The 19,103-nt window shown below is 39.8% G+C and overlaps 1 protein-coding gene across 1 annotated transcript; it reads right to left on the reverse strand.

Moving 5' to 3' along the window:
- Window positions 1-1,648: 1,648 nt before the first annotated feature.
- slc50a1 (solute carrier family 50 member 1) lies at window positions 1,649-17,305 on the reverse strand. The gene is made up of 6 exons (XM_017468188.3): window positions 17,084-17,305; window positions 13,281-13,358; window positions 12,989-13,112; window positions 12,584-12,745; window positions 5,359-5,478; window positions 1,649-3,630 (listed from the first exon to the last, which is right to left on the reverse strand). The coding sequence occupies exons 1-6, from the start codon at window positions 17,149-17,151 to the stop codon at window positions 3,523-3,525; spliced, it is 660 nt and encodes a 219-aa protein (XP_017323677.1). The 5' UTR covers window positions 17,152-17,305; the 3' UTR covers window positions 1,649-3,522.
- Window positions 17,306-19,103: the final 1,798 nt, after the last annotated feature.

Here is a 19,103-nt window from a genome sequence, read left to right on the forward strand (position 1 = left end):
AACAAACAGATTTCATATAAAACCATAATGAACTTTCTTTTACTTTCACACTATCCGTTGTTACGCAGATGAGGATGGGTTCCCTTCTGAGTCTGGTTCCTCTCAAGGTTTCTTCCTCATATCACCTTAGGGAGTTTTTCCTCGGCACCGTCTCCACCGGCTCGCTCAATAGGGATAAATTCACACACTTTAAATCTGTATCCTGTGTTTATATGTTTATTTAAAGCTGCTTTGAGACAACGTCCATTATTAAAAGCGCTATACAAATAAAATTGAATTGAATTGGCGACTTGCGGCGATAAAATCACTGTATGTTTGAGCGTACTTTTAGCCATATGTCCTGTGATTACTGCATGAAGGGTTGCCAGGTCTCAGCGATATATCCATCTCGAAAAAACAACCCATAAAAACACACCTGAAACTATCACAAAGAGTTTGTGCATCCTTTGCGAGAACGATGGGAATTCTTCTTCTTCTTTTTCTCAGTCATTTCGGGGGGGGGGGAATCACGCACACAAATTTCTGACTTACAATATCAGAAATGCATGCTTTTTGTAATTACCTAGAATGGTCGTAATCCTCCTCTCCCTCTCCCAACCTTTGCAATATGTCTTAGCACTAACAGAACCGTTTTATACATCGCAGATACACCGTCTGAATTTACGAGTTCACTTTGTTTGCCCTCGCCTATGTGTGCATACTTGATACGATTTAATTCCAGTTATTTGCGTTAAAACAAGACCTTGATGACCACCCGTGGACTTGCTTTTTCCACTTGCAACCCTGTTCCAAAACAAGCTGACTGCAAAAAATGCAACAGTTTTGGGTGGGACCAAGTAAAGACCTTTTCATAATTCATAATGCTGCCCTCATAAACATAGCATACACATTTTTGCACAATGTACTAAGTGCACTTAAATGCATTAGCTTATACCGGAGTGCTTTATTCAGTATCAGTGTTGTGTCGTTCCGTGTAATGTAGAGAGCTAGACACTTAATGGGGAGAAGCAGCAAAACAAAAGCACCTTCACCAACTGCAGACTTTGGTTCCACTCTGCCTCGTAGAACTGCTATTAAACTCATAAAAGTGTCTACTCATGTATATTTAGAGACAAATTAAAGGGCTGTATGTGGGGGTACAAATGTTGTGTACAACAACGGTCTCTGATATGCATGTATTATATATCTGTTTCTTAACACAACAATTAAACCTTCTTAAATCTGTCCCGAACACCCACCACCCCGTGTCTTTTAAGTTGACCTCCAGACATTTGTGATTATCAATCACTCCCATGTTCCCTGCTTTTATCTCTCCCTGACCAGAGGGAAGGAGGTGCATGCAGAGCCTCCCTAGGATACACTGACAATTATTGCATTCATGCTAGTGGTGACATTACAAGCACCAAAAAAAAAAAAAAAAAACTGTCAGGCAATCTCCCACAGAAGTACTTGTAGCTAGCTGTTCCTATGAATCGCATTCCATGTAGTGAGCTATAATACCAAGGATAATTTTTTGTTTGCCTGCGCTTTTCACTGAGAGATTATCCTCTCTGAGAGAAAATCCACCGGCATTCACATGCTAAGCTGTGCTCGTCTACTCTAATTCTTCCTTCAAAATCAGGCACAGAAGATACCCATTACATAAAGATCATCATCATATAAGCTTTTATTTCTGAGACATTCAGGCAAAAACGGAAAACAGTGAACAAAACATCCACTCAGTCCACACTGATAAACCGTAGCGCATAAGAACATCGCACACGGTAAAACTCCTCACACATCATTATGGAAAGTGTTACACTTTACAAACATATTCAATATATTTGATCTGAATAACAGCATAATGATCATTGAGGTAAATATTTATTTTTTTCTATCGAAAGTCCCTGGCTTGAAACACCCCGGTTTAGTGTATAAAACGTTGTTAAACACAACGAAGCACAGATAAAACAGTATCAGAAGCTTTTTATCTACACCAATGACAATAAAGCACTTTATGAGAAATGAGATGCTGGTTCCAATAGCTCGTTGTTTTATTTGCTTTGTATAATATGTGAACGCATACGAGTAAATATGTACCTCTGTTGGTCTCTTAACGCGAACCTTGTGGACTTGAGCAGATGTACTGGAGCAACATGCCAAGAACTCCATCTGCGCTCTCTCACCTTCTCACGGATCGGTCGTTTTTCACTCCAGACTCGACGCCTTGCTCTAGATTTTTGGTGAAATCTAATGCAAGGTGCAAGGAGTCTGGACATGTATATCTGTACCGCTGATAAAGGATACACTGCTCATTCTTCATGCTGCAATTCTTTGGGAATTTTTTTTTGGACTAGTTGACTAGGGGAAGTGAAAGAGCGTAACATTTACTATCGTCACCAGTCCCAGGTCAGCTGCTTCACATAAAAACATCATTAAATCCGCTTTTCTGGGTTGAAGACGGAAGTGAAGTGAATTATAAAAAATACTTTAATAGGGGCTGTGATGGCTTAGCATCTTTATACAATCCAGTGTGGGATACAAATATAGAGTACTATGGGAATAAATGTCTAAAGGCCAGTTAAAAAAAAAAAAAAAGAAAGAAAGAAATGTGGGACACTAAAGCAACAGATAAACTCTGGAGTAAAGTTCTGTGTAGATTTAAAAACTAGACCCAAACCAAGGAGTCAAGGGCTTCTCTAGGTTTAGCGTAAGTGCACAAGCTCTTGGCCCATCCACAGATGTAAACTAAGTCACACCCAGAGATCAGGGTGTGTGCGTGTTCGCTCCAGCCCAAACCAAACACACCCGATAACGCTATTTAAGAACCAGGGGTGTGTCAGAGTGGAGCTGCAGCGAAAAGCTGCCAAGCACGAGTTTTAAATCGTTGTCTGTCTGGTCCTGGGTCAGCTTTTACACTGTATACCTTCGGCAAATCGTCACGTAAAGGCATTTACACGGAAATTACGAATCACAGAATTCGAAAATAGAAATAAATTGGCAATTAACAGGCATGTTTGTATAAAACAATAGCTGAACATATTGCTTCAGGATATCAGGATCTAATTTGCAGATAAGACCGCAATTTCATTTTACTGCTCTTATCTGTTAGCGAGCACAACTCTTGAGGTGTCATTTGTAAATTCGCGGATCAATCGACCAAGGCTTGGGGAAAATGTCTTCCCACATAACCGTGCTTTTTAAATTGGGGTCACAGTGCATACAGACACCATGAAGCATTTGTGGGTGGAGGGTCTTATTCAAAGTGGCAGTGTGACAAAGCTTGGAGCTGAATTTACAAAACTTCCAGCAGACGACCATAACCGCTGAGCTGAATCATATTCTCTCGGGATTGTTTGAGCAGTGGTGAGTTTGGTTTAGGTTAGAATCGGCTTCTACTAATAGCGCTAAAGTGAATAGGCAAAGAAAACCTCATACATACATGGTATAAGAACAGGGTGTGATGTAAGAGGTGTCAGGGGATTTGGTTTAGATTGGCATAGGGAACATGGCTAAGGCACTTGGTGACTTAATTAGATCTGCTCAGATCTGGAGGGATTTAGAAGATGGCTTGCCTTGACTAGCCGAGTCGAAAAGCCGGAAGAGGAGGAAACGGATGAGACTTGTTGCAATGCCTGGTGTGTTGGGCACCTGAGAAAGAGAGAGAGAGAGAGAGAGAGCACGAGAGAGAAATGAAATCATTCATAAACAGTATGTTTTTTATTCCTTAAAGTGCACCTATTATGCTTTTTCCGATATTACCCTTCATGTAGTGTGCTCAATAGCCGTTTGTGAATGTAAAACAAATCATAAGTGCACGACAAACTGAGTTATTGACTCCCAAAAGAAGGAACCAATTCTGAACAGCTGAAACGAGTCGTCAGAAATTCCAGATTTACTTCCTGTACTAACCTACGTAGCTTTGTAGCAAAAAACCCGCCTCTGGTCTTCATTGGCTGCGCGTGAACTTTGACCCGCCCTTAAACACTACAGTTCCGGTTGCGTCCTGAAATAGTTTGGTTCGTGTCTAGAAGACGTCGTTTTCTGTGTTGCAAAACCAAAACCACTTTGCGTGGACTCCCAAAGGATGAGGATATAAAGCGTCAGTGGTTAGAATTCATTTTAAAACGATACCACAGCAGTTCAACTCCGAGCTTCATTTGTGTTTTTCACTGACGACTGCTTCTCAAATCTAGCTGAAGACAACGCGGGATTTGCGAAACGGTTATTCATTAAAGATGCGGCCGTATCCACTTTATTTGGACAACCTGTAAGTATGATTAATTATTTATGTATATATTTTCTACAGAGTGTTCCAAATACGTGGTTTTGTGTTGTATACATGTACAGACAGCGCACAGCTGCTAACCGGCTAACTCACGTGATTGCCAAAATACATATAAACTTACCACTGAGAAACGTCCTGTTCTCATCGTGCTTGCGATGGTGGTCCGCGTTGATCGTCCGATGCATCACTATCAGACTCGGGCTCAAATTGCTAAGGTAAAACCGACATTATTACGGATCTGATAAACTCGGATATGGTAGATAGCGTTTCCTTTCCGACACGCGCTGTCTGACCAATCAGAGCAGAGTAGGTTCTCTGAAAGGAGGAGTTTAGAATGAACGGATCCTTGAACGAGTCGTTCGTGACACTGGGAAAAAAAGGTAATCCTGCAATGCACATTATGAGAAAATGAAAGTGTGTTTTGACCTTGCTTGCATGTAAACCTATTGTATGAGACTTTTAAAACAAAATTAGACACGTTTAAAAAGCATAATAGGTGCACTTTAAACACATTAGCATTTGCAATTGCATCTCAAAACGACTCGTCTGTCAATTTAACCCCTTAAACTCTAAGGCAGGTCCAGAATCACATCAATCAATCTTAACAGCAACATCACAATCATATAAACTTAAGATGAATAACTGAACAATAACATGGCTTTAAAAAGAAGCATTTAAAGTGTTCTTTTTTTATTAAACCGCGTGTTTCAAAATTACGAGCGGCATGAAGTGTGGTCTTCGCCTCTGCTCTAAGGTTCTAGTGATGTTATACACATGCCTACGAGAGCTAAAAGACAAATTCCTTCATCATCAAAAGTCACAAGTGAAAGCTATTAATAACAACTGAACCAAAATACATTTCGGTTTTACACCAATGATACTAAAGACCTGAAAGCAATTTAATCTGGAGCCGTTTCAAAAAGCCGGGTTAAGTAAGATGAGATGAATAAATTGGGCTTCTTGTGAACTCAAAGACATGATGCTCGCCGAGAACAGGACACCAAGCTCTTCATCTCGTTACGCTTGTCAAGAGCACGTCGGTGGTATACAAATGGCTAAATATGAATTATGTATGAATGGTGTTTCCTCACCATAATGTAGTAATCCCCCAGCTGAAGGCCATACAGAGTCCAGGAGGTGGATGTCAAGAAGGTGGCAACGGTGAGGGAGAAGGACAAACGCTCTACTGAACGAGTGCGTATTATCTCCAGCTGGAAGAGACACAGAACATAATGGATTAAAATCTGTTAATCGCCTAAGGGCTCCAAGATTTTAAGTTGTCGACGAGTTGTGTTTCAGTATCACACACACACACGCAGAGTGAGAGACACAGAGACACCATTTCCAAGCACAAAGACATAAAAGACATGGATACTCACACAGTGACATGAAAAACAGGAAGAAACAAAAAGAGCGAAAAGAAAGACAGGAAACTAATTATAGCTTCGTGTAGACAGAGCAATGGATCAAAACGCATACAATAGCATTGAGATGGGGAAAAAAAAAACAGACACACAGACAGACAGAAAAGCGGTTCAGCAACCTTACTTTTCATGTTTCAGTCGGTCTGCTCTGTTCCATTGCCAAACAAACACACTTATAATCCGAAACAGTATTGCTCTTATGTCACTGATGATGAAGAGAAAAATCCATAATGTGAAAAACAAAAAACAACAACCATGTCTTCCTATTATAGCTAAGAAAAGATTTCCCTCGAAATGTTAATATTAATGCTCTAAGACCTAAATATATAAGTATTAAACAAGAATGTAAGTGTAAACAGTGTTTGGGGTGGTGGGGGGACAAGATTTAAATGCCAAACACACCTGCCCTTTACAAAATGACTGCACCATATGGCAGGTATAGCATTAAAATAAACCTACATCTCATTTTTATGCAATTTATTATTCAGCAAATTCAAATGAGCTCCAAAACCATTGCTGTAGTCGAAGGAACCTGCATTGCTGAGAGAATCTGCTCACAAACTTGTCATGATGACTGTGACAGATTGCAGTTCTATTCAAAGGGCTTATCTCACAGCAGTCCTCTTCTTGAAAAATAATCTTGTTTCTTTTTAGATTTGCTATCGCTGGCATGCATGAGGGCATCGAAATCAGGTTTTTCACGGGCTAAGCCGGTGACTGTAGTCTACAGTTGATGGGCAGGAACAGTTTAAATGCACCTGTAATTATGCAACGGTGTGCCAGTGCTGCTGTATGTTTGCCATGCCTAAGCTTTTATTTTGCACAAACGTTTCTAATTTATTTCTTAAGACAATGGATGGGTCTGGCGTTGAAAAGCTTCCATCACAGAAGTCTGATCATCATCATCATCATCATCATCATACAAGAGATGTCACTGTCGTTCCAAAGAAGCACTCTCGGGCCTGATTTATATCTTTACATCTGGGTATTTGTGAACACGTGAGGGCGTTGTGCGTGGGAGGTCGCACAGGTGTCTGCCAACATACACGCAAGGAACAGGTACATGTTACAAATGAAAAACATGAAATGAAAGGCTTGTGCTTCGTTCCAGAACAAACTGGAGAGAAGAAGTGGATCAATACTGCTTATTTCCAGGTTCAACAATGCACTGCTGTGCATTGTTCAACTCAACAATGCACTGCTATTAAAGTATTAAAATGCACCTATTATGGTTTTGAAACGTGTTGTTTTAAAGGTCTCGTACAATAGATTTACATGCATCCATGCTCAAAAAACACTTTAACGTGCTCATAATTTAAACTGCAGCATTACCTGTTTCCCCCAGTGTCACAAACGACTCGTTCAATGATCCGTTCTAAATGATTCATTCTAAACTCCTCCTTTCAGAGAGCATACACTGCTCTGATTGGTCAGATGTCCCAGTCTGTTGTGATTGGCCTACCGCCATCAGAACAGGAAACGCCCACTACCATAACGACTTTCAGCTCCGTCTGTCAGCGAGCAGCTGATGAAGACCAGAGGCGGGGCTTTTTTATTACAAACCTACGTAGGTTAGTACAGGAAGTAAAGTCTGGAATCACTAACGACTCGTTTCAGCTGTTCAGAATCGATTCCTTCTTCCGGGAGTCAATAACTCCGTTTGTCGTGCGCTTTGATTTTTGAAACTTTGCAGACGTTTTTACATTCACAAACAGCTCTATAACACACTACATGAAAGGTAATATCTGAAAAACCATAATAGGTGCACTTTAATAAGCACTGCGGCTTTGAAACGCTGTTCATATTCTGCTAACAAACATCTACCTGATGCTCATGTTAACCACTGAAAGAGTTAAAATATCTAACTAATATGATCTGAAACAAACTTGGAGGACTGCACGCTAATACATCAGTGAGCCACGTTTACCCATAAACCCTCTCTCATTACTACATTGCTGCAAATATATGTAATGCAGAAGAATAAACAAGGGATAAGAAAGACAGGGTTCTTAGCTTCCTAGGTTCTAGTTTAGAACCCGTTCTGATGTGGAAACATTTTGTTGTATACATAGAATTGAATTTTTAAGGGTTACATTAGAAGGACAAGCCAGTGGATCCTAGATTAGAGTTCTAGATGCTGATTATGTTGAACATCGTAGCAAGTTCATACGACTATGCGAGTTGACATCGACACATGGAAAGGATTTGTAGACTGTTCTAATAGACCTGATAAGGGCAACTCAATCACAGAATGAAAAGTCTTTAATTCATTCTACTTTTTAACCCCAAAATGCTGAACTGTCTAACACAAAGTAAAGTTGACATGATGTTTCTATCTACTGGGGAACTGAAAATCTATGCCCCTTTCCCAAACCACAACAGCTACAGTGGATTGATTCATTTCCCATTATTAAGATGATAAATTCCAGATCCTTTAAGATGATAAATTCCAGGATTCTGAGTCTGGCGAGGAAACGCTGTCCCGGTTGTTTCCCCAAATGTTTACAATGACGTCATCATTTTCAATGACCAAAAGAAGAACAAGAAGGCTTTAAAGCCAGACACTAGAACAGAAACAAGAAAGTAACACAGACTGAAATGGTGATGTGATGGCTGAAGAAACAGTTTGAATAATATTATATTGTCTGTGTAATATTCCAGCCATCCATTCATTTTCTGTACTGATTATCTTATATGGGGTTGTGGGGAGCCTGAAGCCTATCCCAGGGAACTACTACAGCGCATGTCTTTGGACTGGGGGAGGAAACATCCAAAAACTCTATGCGCACATAGGGCGGAGGTGGGAATTGAACCCCCAACCCTGGACGTGTGAGGTAAACATGCTAACCACTAAGTCGCCATAACCCTAGTGTAAGAGTCAAATTATGTTCTCGATTCCTATATCAAAATGTTACACACCATGAATTTAAAATTATTTTTATACTAACAGTTTGTTCTGGTCCATTAATTTGATTGGACACTCAGCTTTCCAAGAGTGTTAATATTTAATACTGGTACGTTGCACTGTTCGTATCACGCCCCTTTCTCTTTGTTTGCTACATTAAATTCGTTCTATTCAAAGTTCTATCCAGCTGTGGCTTCTTTGCGAATTATTTTCCTTGACGGTGCAAAAACCCCTCGAAATATCTGCCTATATTGGGTCTGAAATGCCAGCTGTGCAATATTAATTACTTGTTTATAGAACTTGCTGTCTAAAAGCAATATAACACTCGCAGTCATGCAGATGCAGTGAATATTGTTGGCATTCAGCATATCGGCACTCTTGCTCATGCGATATTGCTTATTTCGAACATTATTATCATATACAGAATACCACAATATTAGAATAACTTAACAGAGAAAAATATTGACATGACCTCTACCAGAAGCACCATTCATATTCCATTCATATTAATGCTTTGCCCTTTTGAAACACATCAGCTACTGCTCTGTCTGTTCACGGCACTGCTTGCTGCTTCTCTGCGTTTCTGTGTCTCTGTCCTACTTTCAGAATTCAAATGTGCCATTGTGTTGCATTAGGTCTCTCTTCTGATTGGCTTCCACAGCAGGACCACAAAAATTACAGCTGACTTTTCCGACTGGAAAATCTGGCGTATAAGAATAACGTATAGCTTCATGGAATTCTCATGATCTGATAAACATACACTGGCCACTTCATTAAGAACACACTGTCACCCAGTCCAATCGTGCAATCATGTGGCAGCAGTGCAATCATAAAATTATCCAGATACAGGTCAAGAGCTTTTATTGATGTTCATATCAAACATCAGACAATGGGGTAAAATGTGATCTAAGTGATTTTTGACCATAGCATTTCAGAAACTGCTGATCTCCTGGGCAGTTCTGCGGGCAAAAGCGCCTTGTTGATGAGAAAGGTCAGAGGACAATGGCCAGACTGGTCATTCTCCTTTGTGCTGACAGAAAGATTATGGTAATTCAAGTAACCACTCTGTGAGCAGAAAAGCACCTCAGAATGCACAAAACATTGAGCCTTGAGGCTGATGGACCAAAACAGCAGAAGACCACATCGGGTTCCACTCCTGTCAGCCAAGAAGAGGACTCTGAGGCCATCATGGGCACAGGCTCACAGAAACTGGACAAATAGATCAGGTGATGTTTTTCCAGTTACAGTGAGCCTGTGCCCATGATAGGCTCAAGTTCCTGTTCTTGGCTGAGAAGAGTGCAATCCAATGAGGTCTTCTGCATCACAACACAAAGTAGGAGTTATAATACATTAGCTTCCCAGTGAACTTTCATATCAAAATGAAATGTTGCCTTTAAATTTACATTACAGGCTTGAATTGTGTCCGTTGACACGTGCACTATCAACTGTTCTAGATTTCTCAGGAAACGCTCATTTAACAACAAGCACAATGAATGAATTCAACTGTGATGGAGCACCCCGTGGTTCCTACACTTCAAATACACTATGTGGCCAAAAGTTTGTGGACACCTGACCCCATTCTGTGGATTTAAAAACTCTGTTAAACACACCCCCCTGTGTTTGGCAGGTTTTTTTTTTTGTCATGTAAAAGTTAAATCAATCATGTCAGAACCTTTTTTACCTTTATTGTGAAATTGCGACGTATAAATATCATGTGACAAACACCCAGAAATGTTTTTGTTTGTTTTTTTTGGGGGGGGACAAAAAACTTGTGTGCACACCCTTTTATAACTGGGAATGTGGCAGTGTTCAGAATCAACCAATCTCATGTTAAATACTAATTAGTGTACACCTGCCATCAATTAAAGTGACTGATTAACCCCAAATAATGTACAACTGTTCCTATCGGCTTTTACTGACACCTTCTTGGTAACATCCAACTGGACATCCATTGGCCTCAAAGAGCTTACAAAGCAGGTATGAGATCTCATTGTTGAAAAATATCAATCAGTAGAATGTTAGAAATTTTTTTTACAAGGCATTAAATATACCATGGAACACTGTATAGACAATAATCAACAAGGAAAAATATACCACGACAGTGATACTACTAAGAACAGGACGTCCCTCTAAAATTGATGAGAAGATTGGGGAGGCTTCCAAAAGACCTACAGCAACATTAAAAGAATGGCAGCAGTTTCTGGAAAGTACTGGTTGCTCCCTACATGTGACAACAGCCGCTCAAATTCTTCACATATCTGGGCTTTGGGGTAGGGTGGCAAGGCGGAAGACTTTTTTTAACCAGAAAATAAATTTTAAAAATATATCAAATCTCCCAAAATCATGTGGAATAATGTGTTACGATATCTGATGAGACCAAAGTTGAACTTTTTCGCTATAATATCAAAATATATGTTTGTCACAAAAAAAAAAAAAAAACACCACCAAAAGAACACCATGCCCATGCTGAAGCATGGTGGTGGCAGCATCATACTTTGGGGCTGTTTGTCTTCAATTGAAACCTGTGCTTTAATCAGGGTGGAGGAAATAATGAATAGCTCCAAATACTAGTCAATTTTGATGCAAAAACTTAAGGCTTCTGCTAAAACACTTAAGTTAAAGAGGAATTTCACCTTTCAGCATGACAATCACCCAAAGCAAATCTCTAGAACAAACAAATGGTTTCACCAAAACAAGTTCAAGGTTTTGGACTGGCCTAGCCAGATTCCAGGACTCCAGACCTAAATCCAAACTAGATCTGTGTGGTGACCTGAAGACGTCTGTGCACAAGACATGCCCAGCCAATCTGACAGAATTATAATGCTTTTGCAAGGAAGTATGGCAAAATATCGCTAAGTCAAGATGTGCCAAACTGACTGACTCTTACCACAAAAGACCGAAGGCTGTGATAAAATCTAAAGGTGCTTCAACTAAAGTTTACACTTACACAACCAGGTTATTGTACTTTCTTCCCTTCATAATGTTTTTCACTTTAATTAATAGGTTAAAAATTCACAATAAAGGTAGAAAAGGATCTGATATGATTTATCTTGGTTTCATTTTTTATTTATTTTTTAAATCACAAAAACCTGCCAACCCAATAGGGGTGTATAGACTTTATATCCACTGTATGTACTTTTTGAACATTTCCCTTCACTGGAACTAAGGGGCCCAAACCTGTTCCAGCATGACAGTGCTCCTGAGCACAAATGTGTGTCCCTATCCAAGCAGTGTGTGTTGCATGTTGCATTATAGTAATGATAATGATAATGAGTCTTTATTGATCACATATACATATGTGCAATGAAATTCTTTTCTTTGCATACCCCACCATGTCAGGAAGTTGTGGTCAGAGTGCAGGGTCAGCCATGATACAGCGCCCCTTGAGCAGAGAGGGTTAAGGGCCTTGCTCAAGGGCCCAACAGTGGCAGCCTGGCAGTGCTGGGGCTTGAACCCCCGACCTTCTGATCACTAACCCAGAGCCTTAACCGCTGCCCCTGTGTTGTAACACCTGTTTCCCCTGTCCAGTACTAGTTAAAAAGTTAGACTTGTGCATATAACCAAGATCTTTTTATCTAAAGCTTACACTTAACATTTGTTTCTAAGATACATCCAAATAGTTACGTTAATGAGCTAAGTCGATTAAAATTAATTGATTATATTCTTTTTTTTTTTTAATGAAATACTAAAATTATATATTTTAATTTGTTCCTTCTATAAATCATTTTTATTCAGACTATAGAAAAAAAAATCTGCCAAGAAGTGCACAGCATATGGGAACTTCGTGAAGCATCCCAGCTGCATGCTAAAAGAATGCCAAAGCTGTCATCGAGGATATTCTGAAGTACCTTAAAGCTACGTTTAGATTTTTTTTTTTAAAGCACTTTTCAGTCAGTGAACAATTCCACATGCCTCATCTCATAGTTTGATGTCTTCACTATTCAAGTATGTGGAAAAGTCAAAGAAACAGTGGAGATGTTTTCATACCAGGTCAGCGAGCGGTGAAAGGTACATGGTGATGGTGAAGACGCTGCAGGCGAGGCCGAGCTGCGAAAGCTGAGTGCTTCCAGTAGGAACAATCATGCTGAAATACACCCACGATACACACAACACACACACCATGCCCAGTGTCTGCACAAACACATTCCTCTGAGATAGACACCCACCCCACACACACACACACACACAAACAAAGAAACAATCCAAAATTAATTTGAAATCTCTACTGCATGCCCAAACACTATATATAACTTGGTAACTATTTAGTGCATCTTCTGTAAAATGCCATATAAATGCCACAAAGCTTTCACTATAAACAACAGCCAACATGCCAGATTTTTATTTGTTGTAAAGATTAGTTAATATTTTGGCTCTAGATCTTATTGTACCCACCTTCTCTTTGGCATAATGGAAGTAGGTGAGGATATACAGACACTGTAGAGAGGCTCCGATGGAATTAACGAACATCAGCGTGCCATCATTTTTCAACACGCCATAGTACAGCCAGCCTAGATTACTGAAGATATACAGAAACACTGTAAGACGTGTCTGGTTGTTTTATCATCTAGTATGCAAAACTGTTGAGCACACAAGCAAATGTAGGCATTCATACATACATACACGCACGCACGCACAAGACGACACTAACAGACAGTATACATTTGCATGAATCCTGGGCACTCACTTTAAGCACGTGGTAATGAAAGGCAGGAACTGGACACTCTCGGCACTCTGGGTGGCTCTCATTTTCCTCAAATCGGTCCTGCAATATACACACACACGCATACACTGAAGGATTTGTCAGACAGAAATAGAACTATGCTGGCCCAGTACGTTTGGATAAAGGCTCACAAATTTTTTTTTTTGCACCAAACAAACGCACACACTGCCAAGTAAGGTTCAGCAAAGACTTCAGAGGCATTTGAAGCGTGCATCCCCTCACAGTGTGGAAGTATGACCTGCATGACTCGAGTGTTCACTTTATAGTCAGGAGCAGATTTTTCCAAAAACATCAAAGCTGATTTGTACTTCTTTCTGACAGTCCGTACTGGATTTTGTCATTTTTTTGGGCAGAAAACTACTTGAAAATTGCAGAGATTGCAATTGCACTGACTTGTCTTTCACAGTGATGTTTGTTGGTAAATGAGACCTTTTAGCTGTACTCATGTTCGACGCACGTGAACCGAAGAGGGCGCTGACCGAATGCGCGCCGTGATGACGTCCGATTGGATCCGAATTGATGGAAATTTTGAAAAATTGAAAGATCCCTCTGAATACTGCAGAGTTTGCTTGATTTTGCGTTCATTTCTGTGATTGCACAATCGCTCAATCCTGGAGGGACTGTTCTGAACAGGCTGCCAGTGACTTCAGAGGGGTGGGATTTAGAAAGAGGGGAGCAGCAAGAAAATTAATTGATTCATCTTTATCCTGGGTCAGAGTGGTGGTGGATCAGCAGTCTATCCTGGGAACACTGGGCATGAGGCAGGAATACACCCTGGATCAGATGCCTCGTTATATATACATATATATACATATACATATACATATACACACACATATATATATATATATATATGTAACCTGCTGCATCCATACAAACCAGTACGCACTCGTCGTTCTTCTGAGTCCACATTGTTGTCTGTCCCTAGATTTCGCCTATCCACTTTTGATAGGAGATCCTTCAGTGTAGTTGCACCTAAGCTGTGGAGCCTCCGTAACATCGCCTCTATTTCTATTTTTAAAACTCAGTCTTTTCTCTGACTATTACTGATTGGTGTTTTATAATCAAGATAATAACTTATGTTCAAATGTATATTAATCTACTTTGTCCTGTTAAACAGATATGAAGTGTAAAGTGTCCTTGAGCTTGTAGAAAGGCGCGATATAAATAAAACGTTTTATTATTATGCCTGTCCATCGAAAGGCACGACACACATTCACACACTCATTCACACCTAGGGGCAATTTAGCATAGTCAGTCCACCTACTGGAATGTTTTTGGGAGGTGGGAGGAAACCCACTAACTCGTGGGCACAGGGCGAACAGGTGAACCCCTATACATAATAGTACCCCAAGTTTAGGATTGCACCAAGGACCCTGAAGCTGTTATGTGGCAAGAAACAATCTTTGTGACTAGACAGTCCATCCATCCATTTTCCATACCACCCTTCGGGCAAGATCTGTTCCTGAAGGTTACGGTCATGTTGCCTCAAAATCTTTGGTCCATAAAAGAATAATCTAAAACGTCACTCGAACCAATAAAGTATTGAAATGGCCCTTAAAATGCCAGTGATTCCCCCAAGGGAAAAACGGTGAGAAGAAGCTAAAAGTAGCACATTAAAAAAACAGATTGGAAAGAGATGAGATATACAGAGTGGAAGAATGAGGATAGTATCAGTTCAGCCCAGTGACGATTGAGTTATAATAAAAAATTAAAAATAAACTGTTTTTATGTACGTTCTAAACCAGCTAATATTGGCAGAACATCTCAAGTTAATACTGACTGAAGTAAACTAAATCAGGCTAATAATCACCTCAGAGAGATACAAAAAGGCCTACAGAGTGCACGTCATTTCATGCTGCGCCTTCAAAAGATCAACATTAACCTAACGTAGTAAGGAAAGCTTTTAAAAAAATAATTAATTCAAGCAGAACATAAACTTGTAAACCTGCTTTCCTGTTCAAATTGATCACCTGTGGATTTAACACTTTAAACAAATGTTTAACAAGATTTAGCAAGTATGATGAGTAGGTGTCTTGTAACTGTGCCAAGCTGAGTGACTGAATCCAAAATGGCTTCTTATAGAACATACAGTATTCGACACAGAGTGTAAAATCATTCGTTTAAATACGCTGCCAGTCAAAAAAAAAAAAGTTGCTGAACACTCTTATATCACACATTTTTATTTCAATGGCGACATTTTAAATACTAACCATGTAATAGGTATAAGTGAATTGACAAATGTTTATTATTAAATGTTTAATGAATTGAGAAATGTTCAATCTAGATCTAATCTAATCTAATCTAAATGGAAGAGGTCAAAATCTTTATCGGTCTACAACTAGGCATTTTCGACACACTTTATGTTTTACAGTTCACACTAGCATTGAGACTCGTTTATCTGTAGGCATAGTGAGTTTCTCCTCCAAATGGGTCATCCTTTAACAATCTCCATTAGGACATGAAAGTGAAGAGTTTTAGGATTTAAGATTTAGGTTTCCTTATGTAATTGCTATCCTGTATCATTTTGGGTTGTAGCAATAATAGCTCTTGTATGGTATGGATATACACAGATCAGCCATAACATTAAAACCACTGACGTGAATAAGATTGACTGTCTCATTACAACGGCACCTGTCAAAGGGAGGGATACATAAGGTAGCAAGTGAACAGTCAGTTCTCAAAGTTGATGTGTTGGAAGCAGGAGGAATGGGCAAGCGTAAGGATCTGAATTACTTTGACAAAGGCCAAATTGTGATGGCTAGACGACTGGGTCAGAGCATGTCCAAAACAGCAGGTCTTGTGGGGTGTTCCCTGTACAAAGTGGTTATTACCTAGCAAAAGTGGATCACGGAAGGACAACCGGTGAACTGGAGACAGGGTCATGGGCACCCAAGGCTCACTGATGCGAGTGGGGAGCGAAGTCTAGCCCGTCTGGTCCGATCCCACAGAAGAGCTACTGTAGCACAAACTGCTGATAAAGTTAATACTGGCTATGACAGAAAGGAGTCAGAACACACAGTGCATCACAGCTTCCTGTGTATGGGGCTGCGTAGCTGCAGACCGGTCAGAGTGTCCATGCTGACTCCTGTCCATCGCCGAAAGTGCCTACAATGTGCACATGAGCATCAGAACTGGACCATGAAGCAATGGAAGGTGGTCTGGTCTGATGAACCACGTTTTCTTTTACATCATGTGGACGGCTTTGTGCGTCACTTACCTGGCGAAGAGATGGAACCAGGATGCACTATGGAAAGAACGCAAGCTGTTGATGGCAACATGTGATGTGCAATGTTCTGCTGGGAAACCTTGGGTCTTGGCATTCATTTACATGTTACTTTGACACCTACCACCTACCTAAACATTGTTGCAAACCAAGTACACCCCTTCATGGCAACAGTATTCCCTAATTCAGCAGGATAATTGTTCAGGAATGGTTTGAGGAACATGACAAAGAGCTGAAGGTGTTGACTTGGCCTCCAAATTCCCCAGATCTCCATCCTATCTGAGGAGCTGGACAAACAATTCCGATCTGATCCAACTTACAAGACTTAAAGGATCTGTTAGGCAGATGTACACAATATTAAGCAGGTGGTTTTAATGTTATGGCTGATCGGTGTAACTCTCTAGAGTAACGCTTGATGTTTGATGAGATGCGTTTTGTGCGCAGATATTATTATGAGTTTGTTGACAGTGCTGTTAATTCCTTTACAGGAAGTAAATGTACACTTTGGTTCATAAATGTGGAGAATAACGTGGCAGCTTACAGTCCTGTGGAGAACATGCCGATGGTAAACAGGATGCACGACCATGATAACAACTCCAGAAAATCCATAGAACGAGAAAGTAAACTGGACTTCAATTATTAATTATTAATAAAAGTTCAACAGTGTAAAAAATATCCAAAAAAAACCTAACGCTGTATGCACCATTGACGTCTACGCTATTTCCGTGTTTGTATCCGGAGGCTGCATATTCCTCCGCTCTGATTGGTTACTGAACCAGGAAGTAAAACAGAAACACAGCCAATGGAGAACTAGTTCTACAGTCTGACGTGTCTCTGTAGTTAGATTTCCCCTTTGACCAGAACAGCAAAAACAACAACATGAGACTGTTGTTGTTGTTGTTGTTTTTTAGTTTAATTGAAACTTTTACTGTATCAGCAGCTCTGACAATAGTTCCGGCTGCAATTCAGTATTAATGCGTTGTAATGTAATACGTCATCGTTTCCATAGTAACAGCTCATTCACTTGTATGCTGGACACCACATAATCTAAGCCTAATAATACACTGATTAAAAACATGTTGTTGTTGTTTATAACAAAGAAAAACTTCGTTTTCTCTTCTGTAAGGAGATAACATTTATGGAAAGAGCCTTGGATGCCAGGAAGAAAAAAAAAGTTTGCACTGCAGTTTTATAAATGAAATAACAAGCTTTGTTGTTGTTGTTGTTGTTGTTGTTGTTGTTGTTGTTTTTTAAACTTCAAGAGAGAGCAAAGAAAATATAGTTATTGTGACGCAAGCGATAAAATGAACTAACATCTCTCACTGATTTTTGATCTACAAAATGAAATGTAACTATAAATGATTAAAAAGTATAAAGTGTCCTTCATTGATACATTGGTATTTTTAATCATTCACAAATCACTGAGGTGTAAAGGGAATAAAACACATCAGGACGTGTTGTAATTGGAAAATAATCCACTACAGGTTGGTTACAGTAACTGTACTTCACATCAGGCCACGTCACACCACCCTGTTTTCGGTTCTTTTCCTGTAACAGCGCACCCCATTGTGTTTTATCCCTTACATAATCGTTGATCCTTTGTAATTAGTGTTGTTGTCTGTTGCAGCAGTTGGTAATAATATTGTAATATGTGTGTAAATAATTAAAAAGCATCTAAGCCACCAGAGTCCTTGGTTACTTTAATGCTGGAACAAAACATGTTATAGGAGATTGATTATTATGTATTGTTATTATCAGAGATTACATGTGCAAATTATTGGAGTGACAAATACTTTGTTAAAGCACACTTTGCTTGTAAACCAGTTCTCTCTTTTTTTTTTAAAGAGTGTACCCCTTTAGCGCATCCTGATTTGGCACACACTTTCTAACAAAAATGCTCTAGAGCTATCAAATTGCAAGGAAATCTCCTGTACACAGCCCTCTTCAAGTCATTACACGAGATTTTGATAGACTTTAGATCTGAGCTCTGACCGGGCCATTCCTTTATTGACTTGGATTTGTGTTTTGGATCATTATCGTGCTGAAGGTGAAATGTTTATTCATCTTTAGTTGTGTAACAGAGGCCCACATGTTTTGTGCCAAAACTGACTGGCATTTGGAGCTATCCATTATCTCGACTAGAACCCCAGTCCCAGTTGAAGAGAAGCACAATGCTGCCACCACCATGCTTCACCATGGGTATGGTGTAGCTGTTTTGTTTTTATATCCAAAATTTTCTACCTTGGTCTCATCAGACCATAACACATTTTGTCACATGGTTTGAAGTGATTTAGGCATGAGAAAGGCCTTCCGTCTATCCACTCCACCCCATAGCCCAGACAAGACATATGAAGAATACAAGAGATAGTTGTCACATGCAAGGAGGGACCATTACTTGCCAGATATCCCTGCAGTGGATGTTTAATGTTGGCATAGATCTCTTGGCAGCCTCCCTGGTAAGTTTTCTTCTTGTTCTATTATTAATTTTAGAGGGGCGTCCTGTTTTTTTATAACGTCACTGTAAAGAAAATCCTACACAAACAACGGATCTTTATTTGGGG

This window comes from Ictalurus punctatus, chromosome 1 (genome assembly GCF_001660625.3).
Source record: "Ictalurus punctatus breed USDA103 chromosome 1, Coco_2.0, whole genome shotgun sequence".
NCBI classification, from domain to species: domain Eukaryota; kingdom Metazoa; phylum Chordata; class Actinopteri; order Siluriformes; family Ictaluridae; genus Ictalurus; species Ictalurus punctatus.

What these genes read in the sequence shown, in the direction of transcription:
- slc50a1 (XM_017468188.3), bottom strand. Translation starts at nt 17,151, where the DNA reads ATGGATTTTCTGGAGTTGTTATCATGGTCGTGCATCCTGTTTACCATC. An exon ending in GGCATGTTCTCCACAGGACT is followed by an intron (nt 13,359 to 17,083) that starts GTAAGCTGCCAC and finishes TGTATATTGCAG; the next exon opens with GACCGATTTGAGGAAAATGA. An exon ending in TGGGGGATTACTACATTATG is followed by an intron (nt 3,631 to 5,358) that starts GTGAGGAAACAC and finishes TCTCTTTCTCAG; the next exon opens with GTGCCCAACACACCAGGCAT.